This window comes from Phaseolus vulgaris, chromosome 9 (assembly GCF_051622355.1).
Source record: "Phaseolus vulgaris cultivar YP4 chromosome 9, ASM5162235v1, whole genome shotgun sequence".
Classification (NCBI taxonomy): Eukaryota; Viridiplantae; Streptophyta; class Magnoliopsida; order Fabales; family Fabaceae; genus Phaseolus; species Phaseolus vulgaris.
Window position 1 is genome coordinate 37,791,609 of NC_143506.1, and position 25,794 is coordinate 37,817,402.

Consider the following 25,794-nt stretch of genomic DNA (forward strand, 5'->3'; position numbering starts at 1 on the left):
CAAAATTATCATTTATTAAAAAAATAAGAATAATTATAAATATTATATATAGCAAAAAACAATTAACTCAAACTTAAAAAAAAAATATCATAATTCATTATTAAAATATTTTTTAATGACAAGGATAAATTTGTAAATTTACATTTTACACCTTTAAAATAATTTCTAAATTATCTCCTAACTATCACATCACTCACAAACTTCAATAAACCATCCTTACAAATCCACTCTATCATCCCTTAATCCAAACAACCTCACACATTCTCACCTCAATCAAAACAAACCCTTAAGGAGGAGGACATAGGGAAATTATGCAGTGCAAAAAGAAATTATGGGAGTGAAAAAACAATCCACTTTAAGTTTTGACACAAAATATAATTTGGCATCCAAAGTTCGTTAATTAATTACAATTATTACCAACTTTTGCTTGGTGTGGGGAAACATTCTCTAATTTCTTATAAACAATTTAAATAATTAATAATTAAAACATTAATAACTAATTAGATATTAATTTAAAAATTATTTATTAATAATAAAAATTAATTTAAATACTAATAATATTTTAATTTTTAAAATAATATTTAAGTTAACTAATATAATAATTAATTATTTTTTGTTTTTAAAATTAAATTTTATTTAATGGTTTTCTTGTAAGATTGTTATGATGAATAATATTCCAACTTCCTAATTAACATAGCCACAAGTCTCATTCAACAAATGGAATTGTGTGACTCAATGTACCACTTTCATTGAACAACTGCAATCACTTGTATTTCTCAGCTATTTACTTCATTTCCTTTGGGATGAAATCTTGATCTAAGAAGTTTAGTAGGACTTTTATTTTTATTTTCTATAAAACCTGTGATGTCAAAAACTGCTATAGCACTGATATATTTTCCAATTTTAAAATTTGTAAACTCATTTTCAAAACAAGTCTTATCTAATACTGTAGTTTTATTGAGTTAATTTTTAAAAGATCTTATTTTACTTGTAATGTGAATGAATTTAACTTAGATGTATTCATAAGAAATGTAAAAACATCTTATATAATATTGCAGTTGTATTGAATCAATGGTAAAAACATCTTATTTTACTTGTAATGTCGAAATGTGTAACAATGAATCTAATAAAGCAAATACTTAAGCAATTGTATCATCTGTAATAGAATTGGTTATTTATGAATTATGATTTACAATGAGGTTTTAGTAAGTACAAACTAAAACCAAATTGCGATTGTTAACTTATCTATAGCATACAAACTGTTTGTTTAAAGTTCATTGTTAGAACTTAGAAGTACTGAAGATTAATTATGCTGTTAGTTCCATGAAAAACAATTGTTGAGATTAGACCATTTGATAGATCTAAGAGGATCTTATTAGAACAATCTAATCTAAAACATTTGAGAAGACTCATCCTAGAATGAATGAAGTATCTCGAGAAATTTGTGGAATGAAAGAAGTTGAATCCTTATCTATAACACAGGTTTTGAAATTCATATTATGTGTGATGAGTGTAGCCTTATGTACAACAGTTTTTTTTTGTCTCATCTCAGTCTTTCAAATTCATGTTCTGAACCTTGACTTTAGAATTTGTAAGCTAAATTCAATAAAAGAAGATCCAAAGCACTAGGTAGCAACTTTTTCAAAGCATTAACTAGCCACACCCCATGGATATTGGTAAACACATCTTCAAACTGTTTAAAAATTTGGTGTCCTTTATTTCATTCCTTAGAACTGCATTTTTTTCTGATAATAACATGAAAAAAAGCCTTTGTTGAGACAAAGTCAAAGTTTCAAATTTTGCATGATGCCGTTAAAGCTTCCATAAACTCTTATTCTCCCACCACAAAATTCCCAATAAGCTCATTGTCTAGTCACTGCCACTTTAAAGTGACAAATTAAACATTACAACCCTAGTTGAGGAAGGACTCAAAAGCATATGAAAAACAAGGATTGAAGGTAACACCACTTTTCCCCAAGCATCAAAGCAAAAATTTAGACTAAAACATCTGAAAATACATGAAAAAAAGATAAACAGAATGAGAGAGATGGATATATCACAGGCTTCCTCTCCCTACCTAGTAAGCATAAATAGTTTGGCCTTATCCTTGTCTCTCCGCTCCTTTAAAACATTGAATTTTGGCCCTTTTTCTATCTACAACGTTCTTCTGTTGCTTCTTACACGGTGTAATGCTGCTGGATTGTGTCAATGTCCAAACCTTTCAGCTTCACCACAGACTCAACATGTCCCTTAAGTGTGTGAAGCTCACGAAGCCTGAAAAGGGTAGGTGAAAAGACAGAAATTTCATGCATTAGTTCCACAACAAGCAATGAATCAATTGTACAGTTATTAATATTGTAAAATTGATCATTGGTTTTCTTTTTCATCAAAATCACATATTCTTTACCTTATCTTGTAACATATTGCACTATTTAATTGCCATGAAAATCTTAAAAACTGTGGTTGCTTACCTTGCAACTTCAGCTCTTCTCTTGGCCTGCTCAGCAATCTCAGACAGTTCTCTGTAACTGCTCTTCTCATTGAAGATGTTAGAAGCTTCTGGTGGTTGAAGTCCATGAAGGGTCCTCTGAGCAAGAGCCCATTGAGCTTCCCTCTCCTCTTTACCATAGTCTTTCTTGGTGGTGAAGGCAGTCTGTCACCAACAATTTGAAACAATAGTATCAAATCTGAAACCTATTCATAGAAACTTCACAGTTACAGAACAAGTAAAAGGGATGAAGTATGCAAGTACCTTGTTCTCTAGGAGATTCAACCAAGCTTTGCCACTCAAGATGTAGCGGGTGGCGAACTTCATTATGTCAAGGGGGAAATAGAATACAATACTGTAGAGCCATATCACTCCTGCCCAACCCCAACCAACTCCTTTGATCCTTGCAAAGCTCCAGTTTGCATACACTGCTATTAATGTAGCAATCTGCAAGACCATAAGCTCAAAACATCAACTCAACCTTCTTTCATAATTCTTATAATGAAACAATTACCACTCTAATTTGATCACATTTCAGTTCCATAAATCCAACTCTAGCAGATTTTTTTTTTTATCAACAATAAACAATATATACATATGAACCACTTCAGGGTGATCCAAGACTCTAACAGATATGATGGAAGATCATCATCCTTACCAGCTGAGCAATAACGAAAGCGCCTAATAACAACAATCCAGGGCGTTCAATAAAGGACCAGCTGCGTGAACGGGTTACAAATATCAAAGCCTGGCTAACTATACTGACTTGTAGATACAAAGCAGCTGTCATTTCATCTGGACTGTCACCAATATGTCTAACTCCGAATTTATCCTTCAGTGACAATGAAGGGAGGGATTGGTGTCAGACATTTGAGCCAAAACAAGAATATTAAATTTCAATATGGAAGCAATGAAAGGTAAATATTTCTTACAGGGAAGAACTTTGTCTCTTTCATTGCCCAGAAGAATATAACAGTCATCAGTGCCAAGTAACCTCCTAGCACAATCCCAGTAGCAAATATTTCTTTCAGTTTCCAGCTATCAGGTAGGGGAGATGGCTTAACCCTGTCCTTTGAAATTGTCATGATTGTTCCTAATAGTTTGACAATACTGTTTAGATCACGGTTCTCACTTATCATAAAAGAAGGTATCAAGTATATTTCAGATAAATAAGAGTTTTACCATCATTCAGGATGGCAATAATCAAAACCATAAAAGGGGAGAAGTCAAATTTCCAGATCAGTGCAATGAACATGAAGCCAAACTGCATTGAGAAACAGAAAATCCAAATTGATCAATACTCATTCCTTGACTTAATGATTTACTTGTTTAATCACAGTAACACTCTCCACTTACCACTATACGGATTGTGATAGATACTGCGTATATCTGAAATGAAAAGATAAAGGTATCAGGAGTTAATTTTCAACATCTTAGCTGGAAAAAAAAAGACTAGTATACCAAGAAAGAAGAAGCAACAAACCGTATAGTTCTTCATTCTTTGGAAAATAGCTCTGCTAGTTAAGACTGCACTTATAATAACACTCAATCCAGGTTCAGTCAAAACAATGTCAGAAGCACTTCTTGCAGCATCAGTGGCATCGGCAACAGCAATTCCAATGTCAGCCTTCTTCAATGCAGGAGCGTCATTGACACCATCTCCAGTCATTCCACAGATGTGCTTCCTCTCCTGCAACTTCTTTACGATTTCATATTTGTGCTCTGTAGTACAAAAAATAGAATATAATAAGGATATGAGGAGGTATCTATCACACATTTTTAAAGAACATAAGTAGAGGCAAAAGGCAATAATAAGAAGATAATAGTGAGCTGATACAAAAGTACGAACCTGGAAAAACACCAGCAAATCCATCTGCCTTCTCAATCAGCTCTTCTACAGGGAGTGCTGCAATACTTGCATCCTTGTCTTGACCAAGCAATGAAGCAGATGGATACATATTTGTTCCCATTCCAAGTCTCCTTCCTGTTTCCTTAGCTATGGCAAGTTGATCACCTAAGGGCAGAACAAAATTCATGATACTAAATTAAGGATGTCTGGTAATAAATATTGCATTTTATTGCTAATATAGCCTTCCTACAGATTTTGGAATGATGGAGATTAGTTACCAGTAATCATCTTAACATTTACACCAAGGTTAAGAGCTTGGCGAATGGTTTCAGCACTGTCATGCCTAGGGGGATCAAACAGTGACAACAAACCAACAAACTGCCATGGAGCACCAGCACTTTCTTTTGATTTCTCAGGAACTTCCTGTAGAAGTATCAGTGAGTAAACATGAAGGATTATTTTTGTGAAGGGAAATGAAGATTTACCACAAATAAAATTCAAACTTGAAGACTAGCTAGCTATTGAAACCTGTCTAGAAACAGCAAGTGAACGAAGCCCTCTTTCTGCAAACTTGTCAATGATAGCATGGACCTTCTTCTTAGCATCATCCCTGAGGTTACATAGGGACATAATCTGTTCACCAAAATAAATACATTAGCACCAATGGAGTAACTATAAGTCTCACAAATTATGAACAAACTGATCAAGGTTACCTGCTCAGGGGCACCTTTGCTTGCCCTGTGCCAATTACCACTCGCATCAATGTAAGTCAAAGCAGTTCTCTTGTCAACAGGATTGAATGGTAGAAAGTGCACCTCTCTTATCCCAGCCCTTGCCTGCACAAGGCATACATATAAATTTTCACGTAATTCATGCCAGAATATTTCTATAATGAACTCCACGACAGTAAATAATGAAATTGAAGAGATATTTAGAATGCATTTGTTTAAGATATTATCCAAAAACAAAGTGCTAAAGATATGGCTTCTGAAATATCTTGGCATGTTTGGCCAAGCTTTTAGATATATATACACTTTCTTAAAATCATTTTAATTTAATAAATGGGGCAAACCTCTTTAGGATCAGCAAGCATTCCAACAATTGCAGCATCAATGGCATCCTGGTTTTCAGTCCTGGCTGCCCTGGCAGCAAGAAGGATGACATGATCCTTGTCCACACCCTTGGCAAAGACTTCAACTAAGTTCTTGTCAACAGTGAGTTTGTTGAGGGTGAGTGTTCCTGTCTTGTCACTGCAAAGGACATCCATGCCTGCCATTTCTTCAATGGCAGTCATTCTCTTGGTGATGGCACCTTGCTGAGAGAGCTTGTGAGAACCAATGGCCATTGTCACAGACAACACAGTAGGCATAGCAATAGGGATACCTCCAATCAAGAGCACCAACAGGTTGTCAATTCCATCCCTGTACTTCCGGTGCTGAATTGGGTACATCACTATGAGCTCAGCTAGCATACCAACCGCAATGGAACAGATGCAGAAGTTCCCAATTGCTGTAAGAACCTTCTGGAAATGTCCAACTTGGTTAGTGCTATCCACCAAGTGTGCTGCCTTTCCAAAGAATGTGTGCACACCAGTTGCAATCACAACGGCTTCAATTTCTCCTTGTTTGCAAGTTGAGCCTGAGAACACTTCTTGCCCTGGATGCTTAGTAACTGGAAGTGACTCCCCAGTCAGTGCTGCTTGATCAACCATCAGAGGATCACCCTCTAGAAGACGAGCATCAGCAGGTATAATGTCACCTAGCTTGATGCTGATGATGTCTCCCGGGACCAGAATTGCAGCTTCTTGCTCACTCCATTTACCATCTCTAAGTACCTGCAAAGGCATCAACATTTTTGTCAGACATGAAAACATGTTTAAACTAGTCCATTCTTAACGTCACGTAGTTATAAAGGTAAAATTGGTTTCATTTTTCTTCCATAAAAGTTTATGCAGAAATTTCCTCCAAACAAACCCGTAATAAGTGATTGACTAAAATGTGAGTTTAATAGATATGCATTATCAGTATAAAACTTTTTTCACCATTAACCAAATACAAATCATCCTTACTATGACTTCAGTTGTTACAAAAATAAAAAAACTTACCATATGCAACAATTTGTGACTGAATAACATTGTTAAAAAAAAGTATGCTATCAATGCATATCCACCCTTTTTATGCAACAGAGATGAAAGATCTCTCATATTTTTTCATAAGAAGCATCCACAACTTGTAAATGCATGCAGAGAATACACAAATTTCAATTGTATTATTATTACCTTTGTTTTAGGAGCAAGACCAGCCATAAGAGCAGCAGCAGCATTTCCAGCATTGTTTTCCTCAATGAAACTGATAGTGGAGTTGATCAGCAACAAGCACACAATACCCACAAAATCTTGCCAATCTGGAGGCTTCCCTTCCCCGTTTGCAAGAGCAATTGCCATAATAGCTGCAGCCTCCATGACCCATGAAAGTGGATTCCACATGAACCCAAGAAATTTCAGAAACTTGCTTTCCTGTGTATCATTACATTTACAACTACCATCAATCAGAAACTACACTCAATCATTGTATCCAAACATATTAGAGATTATATATCATAAAGTGAGAACCTTCTTTTCTTCTAGCTTGTTGGGTCCAAATATTTGAAGCCTGTTCTCTCCTTCTGTGGAGGACAAACCTTCCCTGGTACATTTCAATTGCTCAAACACTTCGTCAATTGGAATGCGTTCCTATAAACACAATAACACAGTGTTGTTAGAAAAAAATGGACTCCTTAATTAACAGATTCCTCTTAATATGTAACTAAGCTTTTGCTTCCATAGTTTTTCTCAATCAATGCAATACAATCAGATTCCTTCATTTCCTTTCTCTGATAAGGGATTATTATTGTACATAACTTAGATCTTTTAGTAAACATTGATCTGCATATTATTATGAATCAATCAGATTCATATTTCCTTTCAATATTTTATGTTTCCAAAATTTGGTAACCTCACACATGCATACAAGTACAATCATACAGAACACCATAAGGGATGACGGTGGTAGTGTAGGACAGTTGGACTTCTTCCACAATATTTTCATAAAACTTGATTTAACATATATACATTATCCACACAACACAGACAAACAAAATTATTGTACTTTACTTGAAATCTTTTTTTGTGCAGTCTGAGATTAATTGAGTTAGTGGTTAAAAATAAATTAAATTTCTTAAAATTTTCAGAAAATTGAAATTTTACTTCTGTATATACTTTTATAGGATAATAAAGTTTTGTTAGCTTTTCATATGATCTTTATGAGGCTACTGTCATCTAACTTTGTCTTATTTTATCTTTTAAAAGAATTATCTTGAAAAATCACTTTTTTATGCTACTGTGTACCCAATTATAGTCAAATCATGCCAAATGCTGCACATGCCTCAACAGCCCTGTGAGTATGAACAAGCTTCCCTTCACTGTACAAACCCAAAATCCTAATCCTATTCGTTGAAAAAAAATATAGATAAAACCCCACCTCAGAACAACTTGCTCAGCCAAATAATAATAAAAATTCTAATGAACCAAAAGTTTCAAAGATGTTACATAAAACCCCCCACAAACAAAAAAATATTAAAAACAGCAAGTACTATACAAAAAAAAGCCACTTTTAAGTATTTAATGAAATAACATGTTTTGTACCTAAGATAACTTTAAGATGAAACTGTCCAATAGAATAATTTAAGTTACAAATTTTGAACAGTTGAAACATCAATTAAAACTGAAGGAATCTGACAGACTCTTTAATATTTAATGTTTTAAAGACATAATTATTTGAGAAAAAATATAATAATATGAGGAAAGTATGAAGTGTCAGAGTGGACAGTACAGCTATCTCTCCATGTGATTGGCGCCTGCTAACAGCTTTCACCTCTTGGACAAGTTGGGGTCCGTTTGGTCTCTATTTAATTAAAATCACTTTTTCTTTCTTATTCTATTATTAAAACAAGTTGAAACTTGATAGTGAGGGCAAAATGGCCATTTCACTGCCCGACTCATTCATGAATCCAAACAAGCATGGACCCCCCACTGTCACAACCGTTGAATGTGAGACTTACTATGAAAACGGTTAATCCCAAGGGCCATGATCCACACAATATTTTTAAAAGGCCAAAGTACCACGGAAAAGTACTTTAAATTCCTTCCCACCAAACAAGGCACAGACAGAGAGAGACACACACATGATAGATGGGGTGATAATAAAAATAACAAAAAATAAATAAAAAATCAAACTTTTTATTTTGGGAAACCATACTAAATTGATGCAATTTTTATTTTTTTGAAGACCCTTTTGAATTTTTTAGCTTTCAAATAATTTTAATCAAGAAAATGAGAATACCTTAAAGAAAGTGAGAATATGAATCCCCCCCATGTACACCAATATGAAAACACATGAATTCGTTTTCTATAGACGTGTATGTCTTATCTGTATTTCACATGTTTGGATCCGCAATTAAGGTGTGAATTAACACGTTTGGTCTACCACAAAGAAAGTAAATTTTCAACAAGTAAAGAAAAAACAAAACGAATATCTAACCCTCTTTCATGCATGTTTAGCTTTTGACCAAACAAAACACTATATACTACTACATGATTGTAATTAATTATAGTTTTCCTTCAAAGCAACGATTCCAATATTCAAAAACTCTCTCCTTGCATGTGACCTTCCCCAGAAATTCCCTCTATTGACTTTTACCTTTCTTCCCTTAATTTTCTCAGCAATGAAACGTTAGGCGAGGAAAATCATACCATATATGATGAAAAAACATAACTTTTTTTCCTGAGAACTGTTACTCAGAGCCACTAAAATGGACCCAAAGGTGAAAAAGATAAGAAGATTGTAAAGGTTTTAGGTAGAAATTCAGCAGTAGACAAATTGTAAAGAAGAAAATAGTCAGATAAAAGTTAAGAATATATTTTCAGAATTCTGATATGAAAAAAAAAAGAGTTTTTGAACTCTCCCATCTGGAATCCAAACATGCATGATGTGATTCGATTCAACAAATGAAACAGGTAAACTTCTACTGAGATAAAAGCATGAAACTTTGAAGCCAACCAAAATCAAACACTATGCATTCATGATGCCACACAAAGCAAACACAGAAAAGAAACACTCTTTCTCTGATATCTGATATATTCTTTCATTCAACCCTCTAGAAAACAACTAATGAGAGAAAAAAAGTGAGAGAAAAAGCAAAAGAGGTTGAAGGGTGTGTGCATATATACCAGATCAACAGTTTCATTCCTGATCTCTTCAAGAGTGATGGTTCCCTTGTCCCCAGCCATGATGAAGGAACACAGAAAAGGCTGAAGAACTCAGCTGCAAACTAGAACAAAACAAGAACAACACAAGAACAAGAACAGGTTGAGAAAGAAAGGGATAGAAAAAGATTAAAGGGTCATTGAATAAAAATTCTGTGCCCCCAAGAAAGTGAATGAATGAAAGGGTGTGAAACTCACACACCTCTTTATACCCTCTTTCACAGCATGAATGAGTCTCAAATCTCAATTAAGACTGCAAGCAAATACAACCTCTCCACCCTTTCTCTCTCTCTCTCTCTCTGCTGCTGCCTTGTCGGTTCTTACTGCTGATGTTGCTGATTGTGATGTTTTTTAGTTGAAAATTTAGAAATGCTACTACTTTATTATTAAATTATGGTAGTTAAAAAATAAACAATGATGACATTTAATTTAACTTAAAATATTTAATAGAATATAATAAATTGAAAAGAGCAACTGCGCATGTTACCCAATCTGGGGGTCCCAACTATCTGTACTAGCCATGTTGAGGTGGCCTGCATCATGTTAGACCTCAGGTATCAAATACTTTACTTCTCACATTTATGTTACATTTTTTTTTATATATATACCTTTTATTTTATCAATTATCAAAATAAATGACAAAAAAAGTGAGATAACATTATTATTCATATCATTGGAAGAGATGCAGAAATAAGAGAGTCCATAGGGTGAAAATCTTTCCCATTTTATCATCTCACTCACCTTTTTCTTTCTCATTTAAATGCTCATATTAGCTTTTATAAAACTACTATATTCCTTATAAAAATATATATTTACTTTTATTTTAAATTTTAATATTTATTTAAAATTAATAAAAATAAACTATTCAGTAATAGTTATTTTTATTTTGGTATGAACTTTTATTTTATGTCCATCTTTGAACCCACATTTATAACTGAAAAGTATGTATTAAGCTTTTTCTAAATTCATAAATTTTAATAAAATATTAAATACCCTTTCACTGTGGTTTGTTTAGAAAATTGAAATTTATTTATAACTAATATAGACATTTTTTTGTCAACTTGAAAAATTCAAACAATAGCAAAAATAAAAGTATGTTTCTTTGCAACAAATTTTTGTTTTTTCATCCTAACATGGCACCATATATGGTGAACCATAGTCAAAATAGATATACTTTTTATTAGTATTATTTTTTCGCCTAATATCAAATATAAGAAATTTTTTTATCAGAGTATCGAAATAATTAATAAAAATGAACTAAAATATAATTTTTCAAAAATCAAAGCTTGAAACATTGTTTTTTATATGAATTTGTAAATAAACGTGCATGCTTGTTAGTTTGGTATTGAGTGTAACATTTATTTTTTCTTTTTCTTGCTTCAAAGAAAAGCTTCTCAACTTGCATTCAAAATACTACTTGCAGTGTTCTTAGGAGACACAAAGTATAATCATAGTAATTAACATGCTCAATAAAATATATTTTTTTCATAATATTAATCATAAGTTTTCTTTTAATGAACAAACACTGACACCTGAATTTAAAGAAGAAAAATAAAAAAAATTAAAAATAGTATATCGTTCTGTAATTTTAAAACTTTGTGATGATTATATAAAAATTAATATATTTTTTTATTATTCTTAAGTTCTATCCTTTCCTTTTCATTGATCTAGGTAAATGAGACACTTTGGATTCTTTAGCTACTTGGGAAACACAATCCTCGAAGCATGCAATTTAATTATGGAAACCATAAATTTTAAAAATATTAAACACTCACAAATATAATTAGTGAAAACTATATTTTTATTTATTCTTTTACTGCCATAAATTTACCTTAATTTCCTATATTAGAGACTATTTTTTTTTTTGTAATATAATTTTTGCTCACCAAGTTAATTTCATCACTGTATAAAACATGCAAATACAAATTGTTTCGACATTATAAAAGAATAAACTCATTTCTATCATGTTACTTTCTGCTTAAACATTGGAAAAATATTTTACTATAAAATATTACATTTTGTACCACAAATACACATATTAGTTAGTTTTATTTTTTTAAAAAAAAAATCATTAGTCGTGCCAAATATTATAATTTTCTTATTTTATTTTAATATTTGAACATTATTTTTTAAGGCAATAATTAAGAAAACAGTAAGAGTGTTAATATATAATATGGGAAGTGAGAGATTGACTTTTAATGTGGGCCCCACAATAATGAAAGTCTTCTAAGACGCAAATTGAAGTGAATACAGTGTTTTTTAATTAACAATAATGCAGGGTGTGGGGTCCATCTCATTTTCTGTCACTCTATATTATTAAAATAATTCTAATTTTTTTTAACAATTTCTTAATGAAAGTGAAAGAAAAATAAAAATTGAAGATAATAAACTATAGTGGTAAAAATTAACAGGTTTAAGTTTGCATATAAAACTAGGTAAGACCCGTTTGGTAGAAGAAAGAAAGCAAGATTAATAAGAATATAATAGGTGAAAAATTAAATAAAAATAAGATATGGATCTCATAACTTTTTTATATATTTTTTTTTTCTCATTCTCTTCAATTGAACACATTATCATTTTTTTCTCTTATTTTCCTTTTTAACAAATAAGATTCAAATATGATTTTTTTTTAATTTTTTTTTTTTTGCATTTACGAGAATATGAAAGTGATAATATTTTTATATATATTAGAAAGTTATAGACAATGAACATTTTTCTTTTGTATAGTGAAATTACATTCACGGATTTATATAGTTTTTATTCAAATGTTAAGTGGGTGTATCAAAGTTAAATTCCTATAAAAATGTGGAAAAATATTTTTCCAAAAAAAGTTACAATTTTTTTACTTTATTTATTTTAAATATTTTAAAATTTAAAAAATGTTCATAGAAACATAAATAGTTAACCAAACACATAAAGGATTGTATGTACAAAATTTTTAAAAATTAAGATTAGAGATAAAACTATTCAAATCTTTCTCTATTAACTCACTAACATGTATTAAAAAATAAAACGGTAACATAAGCATTAAATTTTAGTGAAGATGATTATTTAAATGAGACAATTAAATATACTTTTATTACCTAAATGAAGCAAGATGAAAATTGGAAACCTTAAATAAAATTGTGAATGAAACAAAAAGATTTATGTAAATGTTATGATAAGATGCGTGAATCGAAACGTAATCCTATGTTGCCACATTCGGCGGCTTCAGCCTTGCACATAAGTGGGTGTTATGTGGGGCCTTCACTTTATTAAATTCCATTTTTTTTTTTTAGTTTTTTCTAGTTTTGAATTTAACATTATTATATATTAGGAAAGTAAAATTTAAAAATATTGTTTGACCAATAGGAAAGGAAGTAGAAATTGAATTGGTGTGTGTGCCACCCACTGTCTCACTTCGCATTTCCCATTTGGCTGTTTTTGACACTTTTTGTGAAGGTGTTTTTTTCCTCATCACGTTTGGAATTTACCTGTGCCTTATTTTGCCTAAGTTGCATCGAAAACTCACGTGATTTTATTCCCTTTTTGAGAGCATAGTTGAGTTTACTTACCATGTACATTATAGAATATTTCCATTAGTAGTGTTTATTTCTACTTATTTGTATTTGTTATATACAGAGACTCTACTTTATAGAAGATTTCCTACTAAGTTGTGTTTGTTTTTACTCATTTGTATTTGTTATATATGGAGACGGATGAGTGACTCTCTTCTTTGTTTGATCAAGTGATTTGAAGATGAGTGCATAAACGAAATGAGCAAGTAGAGATGATTTTATATTCTTTTCTCATATGCGGTGATTTGTAATGATGTTCATATAGACTTAAACAAATTTACTGAATACCCTTTAATTCTATCAAATTGTTCATGATACTGAGTCTCAGTCTCTTGTTGAGAAAAAATGATTTTGGTAGACGTTCTATTTAAGGGAGAATCGATTTTGTTTATGTATTAGTTATGAAAATCGATTTTGATGGTTGTTGTATAGAAGGCAAAATCAATTTTGTATTGTTGGTGCTCTCAAATCGATTCTCATGTGCCTACATAGAAGCCATAATCAATTCTCTTTTTTTTGTGGGATGTTGGAATCGATTCTCATTGACATATTAGTGAAGGCAAAACTGATTTCAACTTTGTATATGGTGAAAATCGATTTTGTAGTTGGTTGAATTGCATGGAGAATCGATTTGATAGTTCTGTTATTTTTTATGTAGTTTGAAAAGCTTATAATATATTTTACGTTGTTTCAGGTTGGATCTTGGCTCTTGTTGGATCTTGGGTGGTGTTATTCAGCTAGTGGTGTTGGGTTGAGTTCATTCACCCTAATGTAATTAATTATTTTTAATACTATTATCATTATTAATATATATGCAATATATTCCATTATATAATATAATATTATATTATATAAAAAAAAACAAAATAATTTTCAATACTATTAAAAGAATCAAAATTAATATATTAAATATTACATAAATTCATAAAAAAAATATATTTAATTATACTATTAATAACAACATATAATTATTAATGTTCTTGCAAGAGCCTAGAAACAATTTTCTTTCTTATGAGATTGTTGACTTCTCGGTCTTCTTTCTCAGTGTGAGCTCTTGGTCTGGGCTTTCGACTTAGACTTGGATATGACTTGTAGACTCTCACTTCTCTGGGCTAAGTAAACTAGATCTCTCGGTTCTCAGTTCTCGGTTTCAGTCTCCTCTCACGGGTGGGTGGGTGTACCTGAAAGGTGTTTCGATGTCAAGGTCAGAATTGATACTAGTTAATTATTAGATAAATTCACTCTCTTACCTCTTGGGTTGATCACATATTTATAACACTTTCTTATTGGGCTTAAAATCAGTTGGACTTTTACTCTTTGCACCTGATCATCTTTAAACACACCCTTTATGTTTTGGGCCCTTTAGATGGGTTTTGACACAATAACTATTTATTTATTTATTTAATTTTCACCTTTCTGTCAACCTCTCGACCAACCTCTCGACGGTAGACAGTACAACAAATAATGATAATAATAAAATAAAATTATAATATAAACAAAACATATATAATTATATAAAATAACAAATGAATATAATAATAAATAATTATTTTCAAAAAAATATATATTTAATAATTTTATTTTAATTTAATACAAAATAATTTTGTATTATATTTTTAAAAAATTTAAATATTTCAATTATTTATTTCTATGTAATAATTTATAATTTTTACATATATAACCTTAATTTTTCATCCAAAAAATACTGACAATTATGATATTTTTAATTAGAAAAATATTATTTGCATACTTTGCTCAATTAGGTTTGTATGAACAACATCACTTACAATTTCAATATTTTGAAACACTTTGTAATCTAACAAATTTTGTATTAAGAAGATCTTATAAAGGTATTTTACTCAAACTTAAGTGTGACAAAAGCTATTATTTGTATATTGATAACAAAGGCAAAGATACAAATGAAATCAACACATTGGTTTATTAATTGTAGTTAGTAAGGACAAAAATTATATTTAGACATCCTTGAAAAGTTACAATATGACTGTGATATCACATTGACTTTCATGGTGAGGCCACATATGTAGGATTGAACGTAAAAAATATAAATAATTTGAATATTAATGATAGACTTCTCCATTTACATGTATGTGTACATTTTAAGTCTCAAGTCAACAATTTTGCACACGTATTCCATGGAGACATTTTTATGTTATGAGTAACATAACATTTCCATTAATTGACCATCATATCATGGAACACATGATTAAATGCAAGGAGATGTCTTTTTCATACAACCTCTTATCACACACATCATTTATTATGGCGTACACTAATCTATTTATACATTGATCACTTTAGGTTGGACACATTTTTTTTAATGAATGAACATTGAAAAAATTGAATGTTGTTAATGTCAATGATGTCTATCAACATGGTAGGATAACCCAAGATCATGAATAACATTCTAACGATAAAGACACACCAATGTTATCAGAATACAACCTCTAGTCCATCATGATACTCCAATGCTTTGACACATTTAAGGTAGTATAATGGTTGCATGAAGGACTACACAGTTTAAGGATGAATGTTCACAGGAATTTTGAGAGGGTACACTAAAAAAATTGATGATCTTAAATGGAGATTTGATCACTTCTAACTCCTTCAAATAAACAGACATGTTATTTTAGTTATTATTTTTATTTTTTAATTCAATTATTGTAATCTAGTTGTAGCTTCATATGTGTATTTTATTTGTGTGCTAATTTAAGTTTATTATTTCAGCTTTTACTTAATTTAAATTTTGTTTTTAATATTTCACACTTTCTTATTCTTATTTTTAATTTTATTATTTAATATTATATTTTTTAAAGTTATTACATACACTAACCACATCATTTTAATTTGTAATTATTTAGTGGGTACCTATAAGAAAATATGCAAGATGAATTATCCTATGTTGATATATGAATTATCCTATGTTGATATAGTGTTTTACCACAGAAGTTTTTGTATCACCTAACTAGGTTGCTCTATAAAATTACACCAACTAAAAAGGATAGGTGGGGATTGAGTTAAACATTAGAGGATTGAAAGGCTAAATATAAACTTCTAAGCAATGTCTTTGAAACAAAATGAAAGAAAATTTAAAATTAGACTTAAAGGTATTCATTTTATTTATATGTAAAGTTACTTTCATTTACACATATAACTATTTTATTTTGGTTTTGTTGTTGAGACTAGTTGGAGAATTGAGATGGCTTATTCTAAATGGTGGAATTGAGATGGATTATAAGTAAAGAACATTTAGTAAATTTTACTTATTTTGAATGGTGCATAAATCTCATAGCTTATCTGAAATCCTTGTGAAAATGAAAGTAATGGTAATGTGTAGGAAAGTCTCGCATATTTTTTGTAAGTGAAATGAGTAACTAGATTTTTAGATGTTATGGCAAGGTTGGTGATTTTAATATGTGCAAGGATTGTCTTGGGGCATAGGAACTTCTTACACAGTCTGATGCAGCCAAGAAAGTGGAAAACCAAAAAGGATCTTCATTGCATGTGTTTGTGGAAGGAGAAAATTACCTTTACATTAATTGGTGATTTTAACAACATTCAACACTTCTCTTGGAAGATTACCGAGAGTGACTAACTGTTTTAACTTTTGACCTCTCACTTTAAGCTATTATTTATCTTCGCTCCTTTTTCTTATTGATGATTCTCGACTAGGGTGTTGTTCTTTTGTTAACAGGTGTGTTGAGACCATAAGATTTCATAATTTCCTAAAACAAAAAGCATAAGAGAACTTTGTATTTCATATGCTCATTTTTATATTCATGTTAGAATATCCTTAAATATTCTAATTAATTTATGTTATTCTTTATCAATAAAAAAAATAAAATGACTTTACTTTTGTAATTTTTTATCTAATATTTAGGTTCGATAAACACAAATTCAATATAACTAGTTTGCATAATTAGATAGTGATAATTGTAAAAAGGTTTTAACACCCTTTTGTGTATAATATATTCAATAAACATGATTTTTTTATAAAAAAATAAATGGAGATATTTTAGAGATACCTTAACTCTTATACAAGAAATAAAATTACCTAAAACATGTTTTGAAAACTAAATTTCAAAAACAGACTACACAACGTAAAAATGCAAGACTACAACATCTACCAACTCATGTTAATTATGATAAGTAAATCTCATTCCACTTTAAAATGACCAAAAACATGTTTTGAAAACTAAATTTCAAAAACGGACTACACAACATAAAAATGCAAAACTACAACATCTACCCAAAAACATGTTTTGAAAACTAAATTTCAAAAACGGACTACACAACATAAAAATGCAAAACTACAACATCTACCCACTCATATTAATTATAATAAGTAAATCTCATTCCACCTGTGTTTAAGCCAAAAAGGCCAAAGAAACATAATAGAGCATGTTAAACTTTTTATGACTCTGTTACAAACCTAACTTAAGAAGACCAAATTCAAGTGATGTATATAGATTGAGTAAATATGGTTGTTATATAGTCTATTTCTAAAACAATGCACACTCCATTCCACCCAACTAACATTCCATCAACTGAATTGGGTCCAAATTCTTTTTCATTTCCAAAAATATAAACTCATTTTCTTATTTAAAACTTTCATGTGCCTCTCATTTTAATATTCATCTCATAAATTATTGTGTATTGTATTTTAATATTGATACATTTTCAGTATAACGGTGCAAATAACAAGATAACTCATCAACTTGTTTTTTATTTTCTTCTACTTTTCATACAACTCCTTTCCTTTTCATCAAAACAAAATATTTAATCAATTCATCGATCATCCCAAAAAAAGTGATTAATTTAAACCAACAAAAAATTGTTAATTAGCATTGCATGAAAGTGGATGCTTATGAGATAGAATATGACTTCCATGGTCAAAACAGTAACTGCCAAAAAAGAAAAAGTTAACTACAAAAGTCATATATGAATACAAAAATTTCTCAAAATAAAATTTCCATGCAACTAAAATTTGTACGAGTCAAGTACGTATACAAAAATCACTTATTTTAATCTCTCAAAAAGCCATTTTGGTCGAGTTTACTTTGTTTGAATAATTGTTGCCACTTTTTTTACGTTTGACTCATTACATTTAAATAATAATTAACAACGAAATATAGTAAAAACAAGTTTTTCTCTAAAATGACAAAAACACGATTCAAAATCCTCATGCAGAGACATTTTGATTTGGTGTTCAATCTTATATTATATATTTGGTGTTTAATATATTATATTATATATTAAATATTAATTACTGGATTTTATTACCAAAGTCAAATAATAATTGTTTTCACACATAATTATATGTCTAAGATTTAGTTCTTTGATTTTAATATAAAATATATTACTTGTGTTTACACACAGATATACGACTTCAGCCATACGTTTGCAAAATTATTATTATTATTAGATAAAAATAACTCAATTAAAGTGATCTCTTATGTAGGGAGACATTATCTACTGGTGTTAGTATAAACTTTTTTCATTTTGCATCTTGGTCATAAAGAAAAAGAAAAATAATGTACTCATAAATATACCAAAGACTACAGTTTTAGTAACTATACTAATTTAATTTAGGCTTTTAATATAAAAATATAACTAACCTTATAAATTGTTTAGTTTAATTACTATTAAAAATAGTTTTTTTCAATATTTTACAACTACTTTATAGATTAGTTGGATTTGTTTTTTTCTTTTAAGTAAATTATAATAGAAGATTTCATATTAATTAAGAATAAGATAAAATTATAGAATAATTAGATGTATATTTTTTATTATTAAATCAATTTTTTAAAGTTAAATTTTATTTTTTTTAAGATAATATTAGAATCTTTCAGAGTTTATTATTATAAAATATATTAAAATATCGTATTAAAGTTGTGATAATAAAATATATTGAAATATCGTGAGTCTAATGTTGACTATAAATAAAGTGAGTTCAAAAGTGTAATAAAAGTAAGCTCAAAGACTACAGCAAGTGAGAATATCAATTGACATAGAAATGTTAGAGTAGACTCGTTGATTTCAGTTTTAAATGTGTAATAACATTAAATACTTAAATGTAGAATTTTATTTTTATTAATAATTCTGCTTTATTTGTTTTAATAGAAAATATCATATATGGTCTAAATGAAAAAAAGAGTTTTAATAACCTTTTTAGTCTATTATTCTTATTGGGATGACAATATATAAATTTCGTCCGCATCCTATACTAAAATAAATAATTTTTTAGTTATTATATTTGCAATAATTTTATAAAAAACTTTGGATGGAAATTTTTCATTCACCCCAATAAAATCATAAAATAGAAACCAAATTTTAGATACCAAAATAATTAGTTGCAATAGTAACTAAATTAGAGACCATTTTAGAAACTAGAAAAAAAATGATTTCTAAATTGGTATCTAATTAGCAACCAAGGTTTTAGAGACCAGATTTAGAAACTAAATAATTGATAGTTAAAACTTTGATCGTTAATTAGATATCAATTTAGAAACTATTTAACAATAATAGAAATTAATTTAGAAACCAATTTTCTTTTTAGTTTATAAAATAATCTCTAATTTAGTTACTATTGCAACTAATTATTTTGATTTTTAAAAATTGGTTTCTATTTCATGATTTTCTTGTAGTGTCTTCTAAATTGATATCAAACACTAAATTTTAATTACTAATTACTTTATATTTTAAATTAGTTTTTAATTTAGCAAAGCTTTTCAAACATATCTAAAATTTTGTTTCTTCATTTTAATTCTAACAAGTGAACAACCTAATTTCCTAGAGGTTTTAACTCCAAATCTCACAAACAAGAGGTTCATATCACATTTCCAAATAATTACTACTCATAATCATAAATATCTTGTTATATAATTTTTATAGCCTAATTTTAAAAAAATACTATTATATAAAATTACAGAAAAGAAATCAATTCATACTTTATCCAACTTAATTTTATGAGAATAAATTAATATAATTACGGAGATAAAACATTTAGTACTTCATATGTATTTGTGCCACCACGCATTTGGTTTGATGTTATGATCGAGGTATTGTTATTATTACAAACACATTTTTTTAAATATGCTTGATTTACATGAACATTATTTATTATGAATCTTGGCTTGTTTCTCGTAGTTCTTTTATTTTTATAACACATGCGAGTTGGATTGTGTCAAAAAAAATTCTTATAATAAAAAAAAAAATAAATAAATAAACACTAGTAGAAAATATATAAACAAATTCGGTTTATTTAGTGCGGTTTTGTGCAACTTTCGCTAAAAAAGGCGATGACATTTTTGTAATTGAGTTCATTTACAAGTGCGGCTATTTGTACAACCGTTTTTGTAAATCAAAACACTTTGATTCACGAGGGCGGCTATTTGTATTGCTGCCCTTATAAATCAAAAAGTTTGATTTAAGAATGTGGCTTTACAAATAGCCGTCTTCTTAAAACCTTCTTAAAACCTTTTTAATCCTAATTCAGAAACGCGTCACTTACGTTTTGATACTCTCCTTTCTCTCGCGTTTCATTTCTCTTATGTGCTTCCTCCATTAATTGTGTTTTCTCTTTTCTTCCCCTCTTCTTTGCACTGTCTTCATGGCATCGGTAAACATTGTCTTCCTAGATTCTTCTTAACCATTGATTTTTGTATGTTTTGCATCTCTCTTATGTTTTGTCTTATGCCATTGCTAAGGTCATGCTTGGAAAAAATTTTGTTTGCTTTCTGTTGTGCCTTCTTCGTCATGATTGCTGCTTTGCTCCGTCATATATTTACTTTTCATTGGGGAATTTTTCTTTGCGTTTTTTGGACTTCCATTGGGATGAAATACGAAGAGGTATGATATGGATGCACCAAGAGATCAAAAGAAATGTTAAAATAATGACCATGTTTTTCGGAAAATATCAAAGTTGAAAACATTGATTAGAAACCCAATCAACAGCGAAAAAGAAAAGAAACCCTAAACGCCTCTCGTAAATGTGATTTATAAATGTGGTTATTTACGATTTATAGTGCTATTTACATAGCCGCATTTATAAATCTAATTTACGAATGCGGCTATATAGTTGTCTTCTTATCTCTTCGATTTACAAATGTGTCCTCATCAAATGCGATTATATAGCCACCCTTATTTATAAATGTAAAATAGTCGTACTCATTTTACTTTTCTGCACCAGTGAAAATCTTATTAGAATAAAATTTAATATTAAATTTTTTAAAATAATTAACTCCTGTAATTTTATTGTAGGTATTTTTTTTATTATATAGGTATTTTTTTTATTGTGGGTATTTAATTGAGTTTAAAAAAACACTTACAAAACTTTTTAAACTAGTAAGAATTTATGGGAATGAAGAATTTTTTATTCATGTTATATATAACATTTTTATTTTTATATGTTGGAAATGATTATTAACTTAGAAAATAATATACGTGATATATTTTAGATAGTCACCTGAATATTTTATTATTAAAATAAAAAGAGTATATAAATAGAAAGAATTAGTTATTCAAATTTTATTTTAAAAGAACCCGTATCTCTTTAAACTCTCATTCTTTTCTTTGTCTTTTCTCTAACTTTATGAACCCCTCTATCATTAGATTGTCGATCAAACAACCATTAGATTCTTGGTAATAAACCTTATCAAACTTTTAAACAGAGTAAGTTCATTTTTACTCCATTTTTGAACTTGTTAGATTATCTTTGGTATAAGCTTTACGTGTGATGTTTAGAGCTTTATGATTAGTTTATGTTAGTTCAGAGTCCTACTTTATAATTTTTTATCAATAATCAAAACTATTTTAGATACCAATATTTTTGTAGTTTCTAAAATAGTATCTAATTTAGTTAATATAGTAACTAATTATTTAATGATATTTTTGTAGTGTTAGAAGATCTAAATGCGGAGGTGACGTGGTCACCAATTTTCAAATTATTTGCAGGATATTTTGTTTTTGAGAAAATTTTGAATGTTGATTGAGATTAAATTGTAAAATTTTAGAATTTATGTTGATTGTGATGTGAATGAGATTGGATTGTAAAATTCTCTTAAAGTTTTTGTTAAAAATAACATTATCTTATATGAAAAACTCATATGTGGTGAATCTTTTCAATGTTTTCTCTTTCTAGAAAAATCTCTACACCATTATTTGGTATTCTTTTATTTTTACAATACTTTTATATGTTTGAGATTAATACATTATTATTTCATTTTGATACTTAACAACTATCAATGTTTGTAACAATTTCATGACCGTCCCTAGTGGTCCTCTCTAATTTTTGTTTTGTTATATTATATTAACGTTTAATTATTTTTTCAGTACAATAAAAATGTAAATATTAAAATATATAATTTGTTTTAAAAGAATAAAAAAATGAAAATGACACATACTAGTATATTGAAAAGTTAAATTACTTTAAGAACAAAACTACCCAAGGTGAATTATTTCATATAAATACTATATCTTCACACTCTTCTATAAATATTAACTCAGTTACTATTCCACGCAATTATAGTTTAATTATTCTGCTAAAATTATGAATGAATTATTAATTGTCCACGCATGCACAGAGACGTAGTTATAGAACTATGATAATACCCTTAATTATTCAATTTTATTATTTAAAAGATGTCACTATTCTAGAGTTAATATACTAATAATAATAGATAGAAAATTTACATTTACTTTCATCAAGAGTTACGCATGTTAGGATTTCATTCTTTGGCATTATTTTTTATTTATTTTTTACATATTTGTGTGAAGTACTTGAATAATAATCTTCATTTTTGTTCTTATTGTCAACTACTGAATAAGTCACATCTCACGCACTAAATTGCAATCAATCATTTTCATACCAACACTTATGCTCTTTTCATCAATATTTTTCCACCAATACTTGTAAACGATGCAAGAATTTTAATTTCTACTATTGTGTCTTATTTCACATCCACTTCATGGTCAACTTTTGATATATATTTATGCTTTTGCTAACAAAAGAGACAAATATTTCACACATTTTTCTATTTAGAATTTTGTATGTTTATTTAACAATGAAATAAACAAAAAAAAAATATACATGATGACTTGAATCACCCAGCATGCTTTATGGAAAATAATTGAATATTTTTTTCCTTCACAGTCTCTCATGTGAGTATGCTTTTGAATATACATAAAAACCATTTTATGTTTAGCTTCCATTTGAAGTTGCTGGTTATGAGTTCCAATTATTAAATGTAATTTTTAAAACAAAAATATTTGTAAACAAAGCTGAATTCTATTTTTTTTAATCACGTACAAATATTTTTGTAGCTATTTTCAAAACTAAGAAAAAATGGTTTGTTTATTACTTTTAAAAATGTAATTATGCTGTATATTATAATTTTCCATTTTTTACTAATCACGTGTTACATAGTTTGACATGTTGATCCGTTGATTGACCAATTTTACAGTTTTAATAATTTATTTTAAAACAAAACTTAAAAAAAAACTACAAAATACCCTAAACTTAAAATCTAATTTATGAAAACTAAAAGCAATTATATATAATAATTATAATTATTTTTTTATAAAAAAATATGAAGTATTTTAAGATATCTCAACCCTATTAGATAACACAAATTAAATATATATATATATATATATATATATATATATAAATCTTAAATACATGAGGCATCTTTGTTCACTATGGTTTGCATGCTTGTTTCCATGAAAAAAAATTCATATATATTTACTTAATTTTATTTGTTGTTTAATGAAGAAAAGATTTACTTAATTTGTTGTTGTGTATTGCAAAATTTCAACACAATTAGGGTGACATGGACCTTTTACACCAACCCACCATTGGTTTAGCTTTTTCTTTGCTATTTTTCTTTGAAAATTTTAAAAGTCAACAAGTAGAACTCAATCTTTATATACTTGCCATCTAAAACAAAGTGTTTCAAAGACTTTAAGAATATATAAATTAGAAGTATTTGTTAAAAGAGAATAAAAGAATAAAAAAAAAAAAGAGATAAGAATGAACAAGAAGGTTCCCACCTCCAAATGAGGTTTGAGAGGTCAATTATTTGTTCCAACATGGCTGCACCATTTACATTAACCAAATCATAACCTTTCTATTCTATTATACTCTTTCTTCTCAGTCAAACTCAAACTCATTGCAAATTATTCATTAGTGGAATATATATATATATATATATATATATATATATATATAATGTATATAATATGTATATAATATGTATATGTTTATGTATATGTATATGTGTGAGAATGGCCACTGAAGTCAGTGGCCAATCATGCCTTGTATTGAACTCAAATGCTGATTTTCAACTATTCTTTATTACTCCCTAGTTGTTCCATCTCACTTTTTTTAGGGTTTAGTATAAAAATTACGAATGTAAATGAATATTTTAGATTTTTGTAAAATTTCTCAAGTAATTTTAATTAGTATATTTTGTATTTAAAATATTAATTAAATTTTTATGTATAAGTTTTGTTTTGTCTTCTTACCTTATAATAAAGGTTAAAAGTATAATAAAAAATATATTTAATTAATAGTTCGTTACTGTTGTAGAATAGCAACAAAAACAAACAGTTTAGTTAAAAGGCTGATGAAAGCAGAGAGTTAAATAAATCTTATTAGCTTAGAAAATTGTACAGATTATTTATTTTATTATACAAAATATGTGTATACATATATAAATTGGAATAAACAATATATACACATTATGAAGGATTTTTACATTTGTTTACTTTTATAATCACTACGTACTAGTTAGGAGTAATTTCCAATTAATTGTCGCTTCAAAAAGTTATATATCTTTCAGTGTCTACAATATGCATTCTTTAATTGAAAATCAATAATAAATATTTTTAAGATATTAGGATTTCTTTAAAACATATCTTTATAATATGCTTCGATAGAAAGTTTTAAGAAAATAATTTTTTTAATGAAAAATTTAAAATATTTTATAGTGAAATACATTGTTTGAGTAAGAAACTTTAAAAAAAATTAAAGTTCTAAAATTTTAAATTTTTTTGAATAACTTCAAATTAAGAAAATTTAAATTTTATTTAAAAAAATAATTTTATTTTTTTATATTACCAAATTAATATATATATATATATATATTTAATATTTTTTTTACTTAACTCGATTTCGAGTTATCGTCATCTTAACTTAACAAAGACTAAAACATTGTTCATTTAGTCTTTGTGTGTAACCATCTCTTTGAGCCAATTAGTAGGATCATAAGCATAGCATAATCAAGTTGTTATACAATGAATCCAAATTTTGTGAAAATAGGAATATTAAACTACCAATAATTTAGTTTCTAAATTTGGTTTCTAAAACCTTGGTTACTAATTAGATATCAATTTAGAAACTACTTAACAATAATATAAACTAATTTAGAAACCAATTTTTTTTTTAGTTTCTAAAATAGTTTATAATTTAGTTACTATTGCAACTAATTATTTTGGTATCTAAAAAATATTTCTATTTCATGATTTTCTTGTAGTGTTCCTCAAAATACTTCAATTAATTTATTTATTATTTGTTGAT

At 28.4% G+C, this 25,794-nt stretch overlaps 1 protein-coding gene across 2 annotated transcripts; it reads right to left on the minus strand.

The window, feature by feature from the left end:
• Window positions 1-1,694: 1,694 nt before the first annotated feature.
• LOC137820594 (plasma membrane ATPase 4) lies at window positions 1,695-10,021 on the minus strand. Of its 2 annotated transcripts, XM_068624746.2 has the most exons (17): window positions 9,842-10,021; window positions 9,604-9,704; window positions 6,949-7,068; window positions 6,616-6,852; window positions 5,410-6,171; window positions 5,051-5,173; window positions 4,866-4,970; window positions 4,616-4,760; window positions 4,338-4,502; window positions 3,972-4,210; window positions 3,845-3,877; window positions 3,671-3,752; window positions 3,421-3,581; window positions 3,147-3,320; window positions 2,753-2,935; window positions 2,472-2,653; window positions 1,695-2,274 (listed from the first exon to the last, which is right to left on the minus strand). In XM_068624746.2, exons 2-17 carry the CDS (start codon window positions 9,661-9,663, stop codon window positions 2,178-2,180), a joined length of 2,868 nt encoding a protein of 955 aa, XP_068480847.1. In that variant the 5' UTR covers window positions 9,664-9,704; window positions 9,842-10,021; the 3' UTR covers window positions 1,695-2,177. The 2 variants fall into 2 exon arrangements, with proteins under 2 accessions (XP_068480847.1, XP_090151169.1); XM_090295043.1 differs by lacking the exon at window positions 9,842-10,021 and having other exon boundaries at window positions 9,604-9,821.
• Window positions 10,022-25,794: the final 15,773 nt, after the last annotated feature.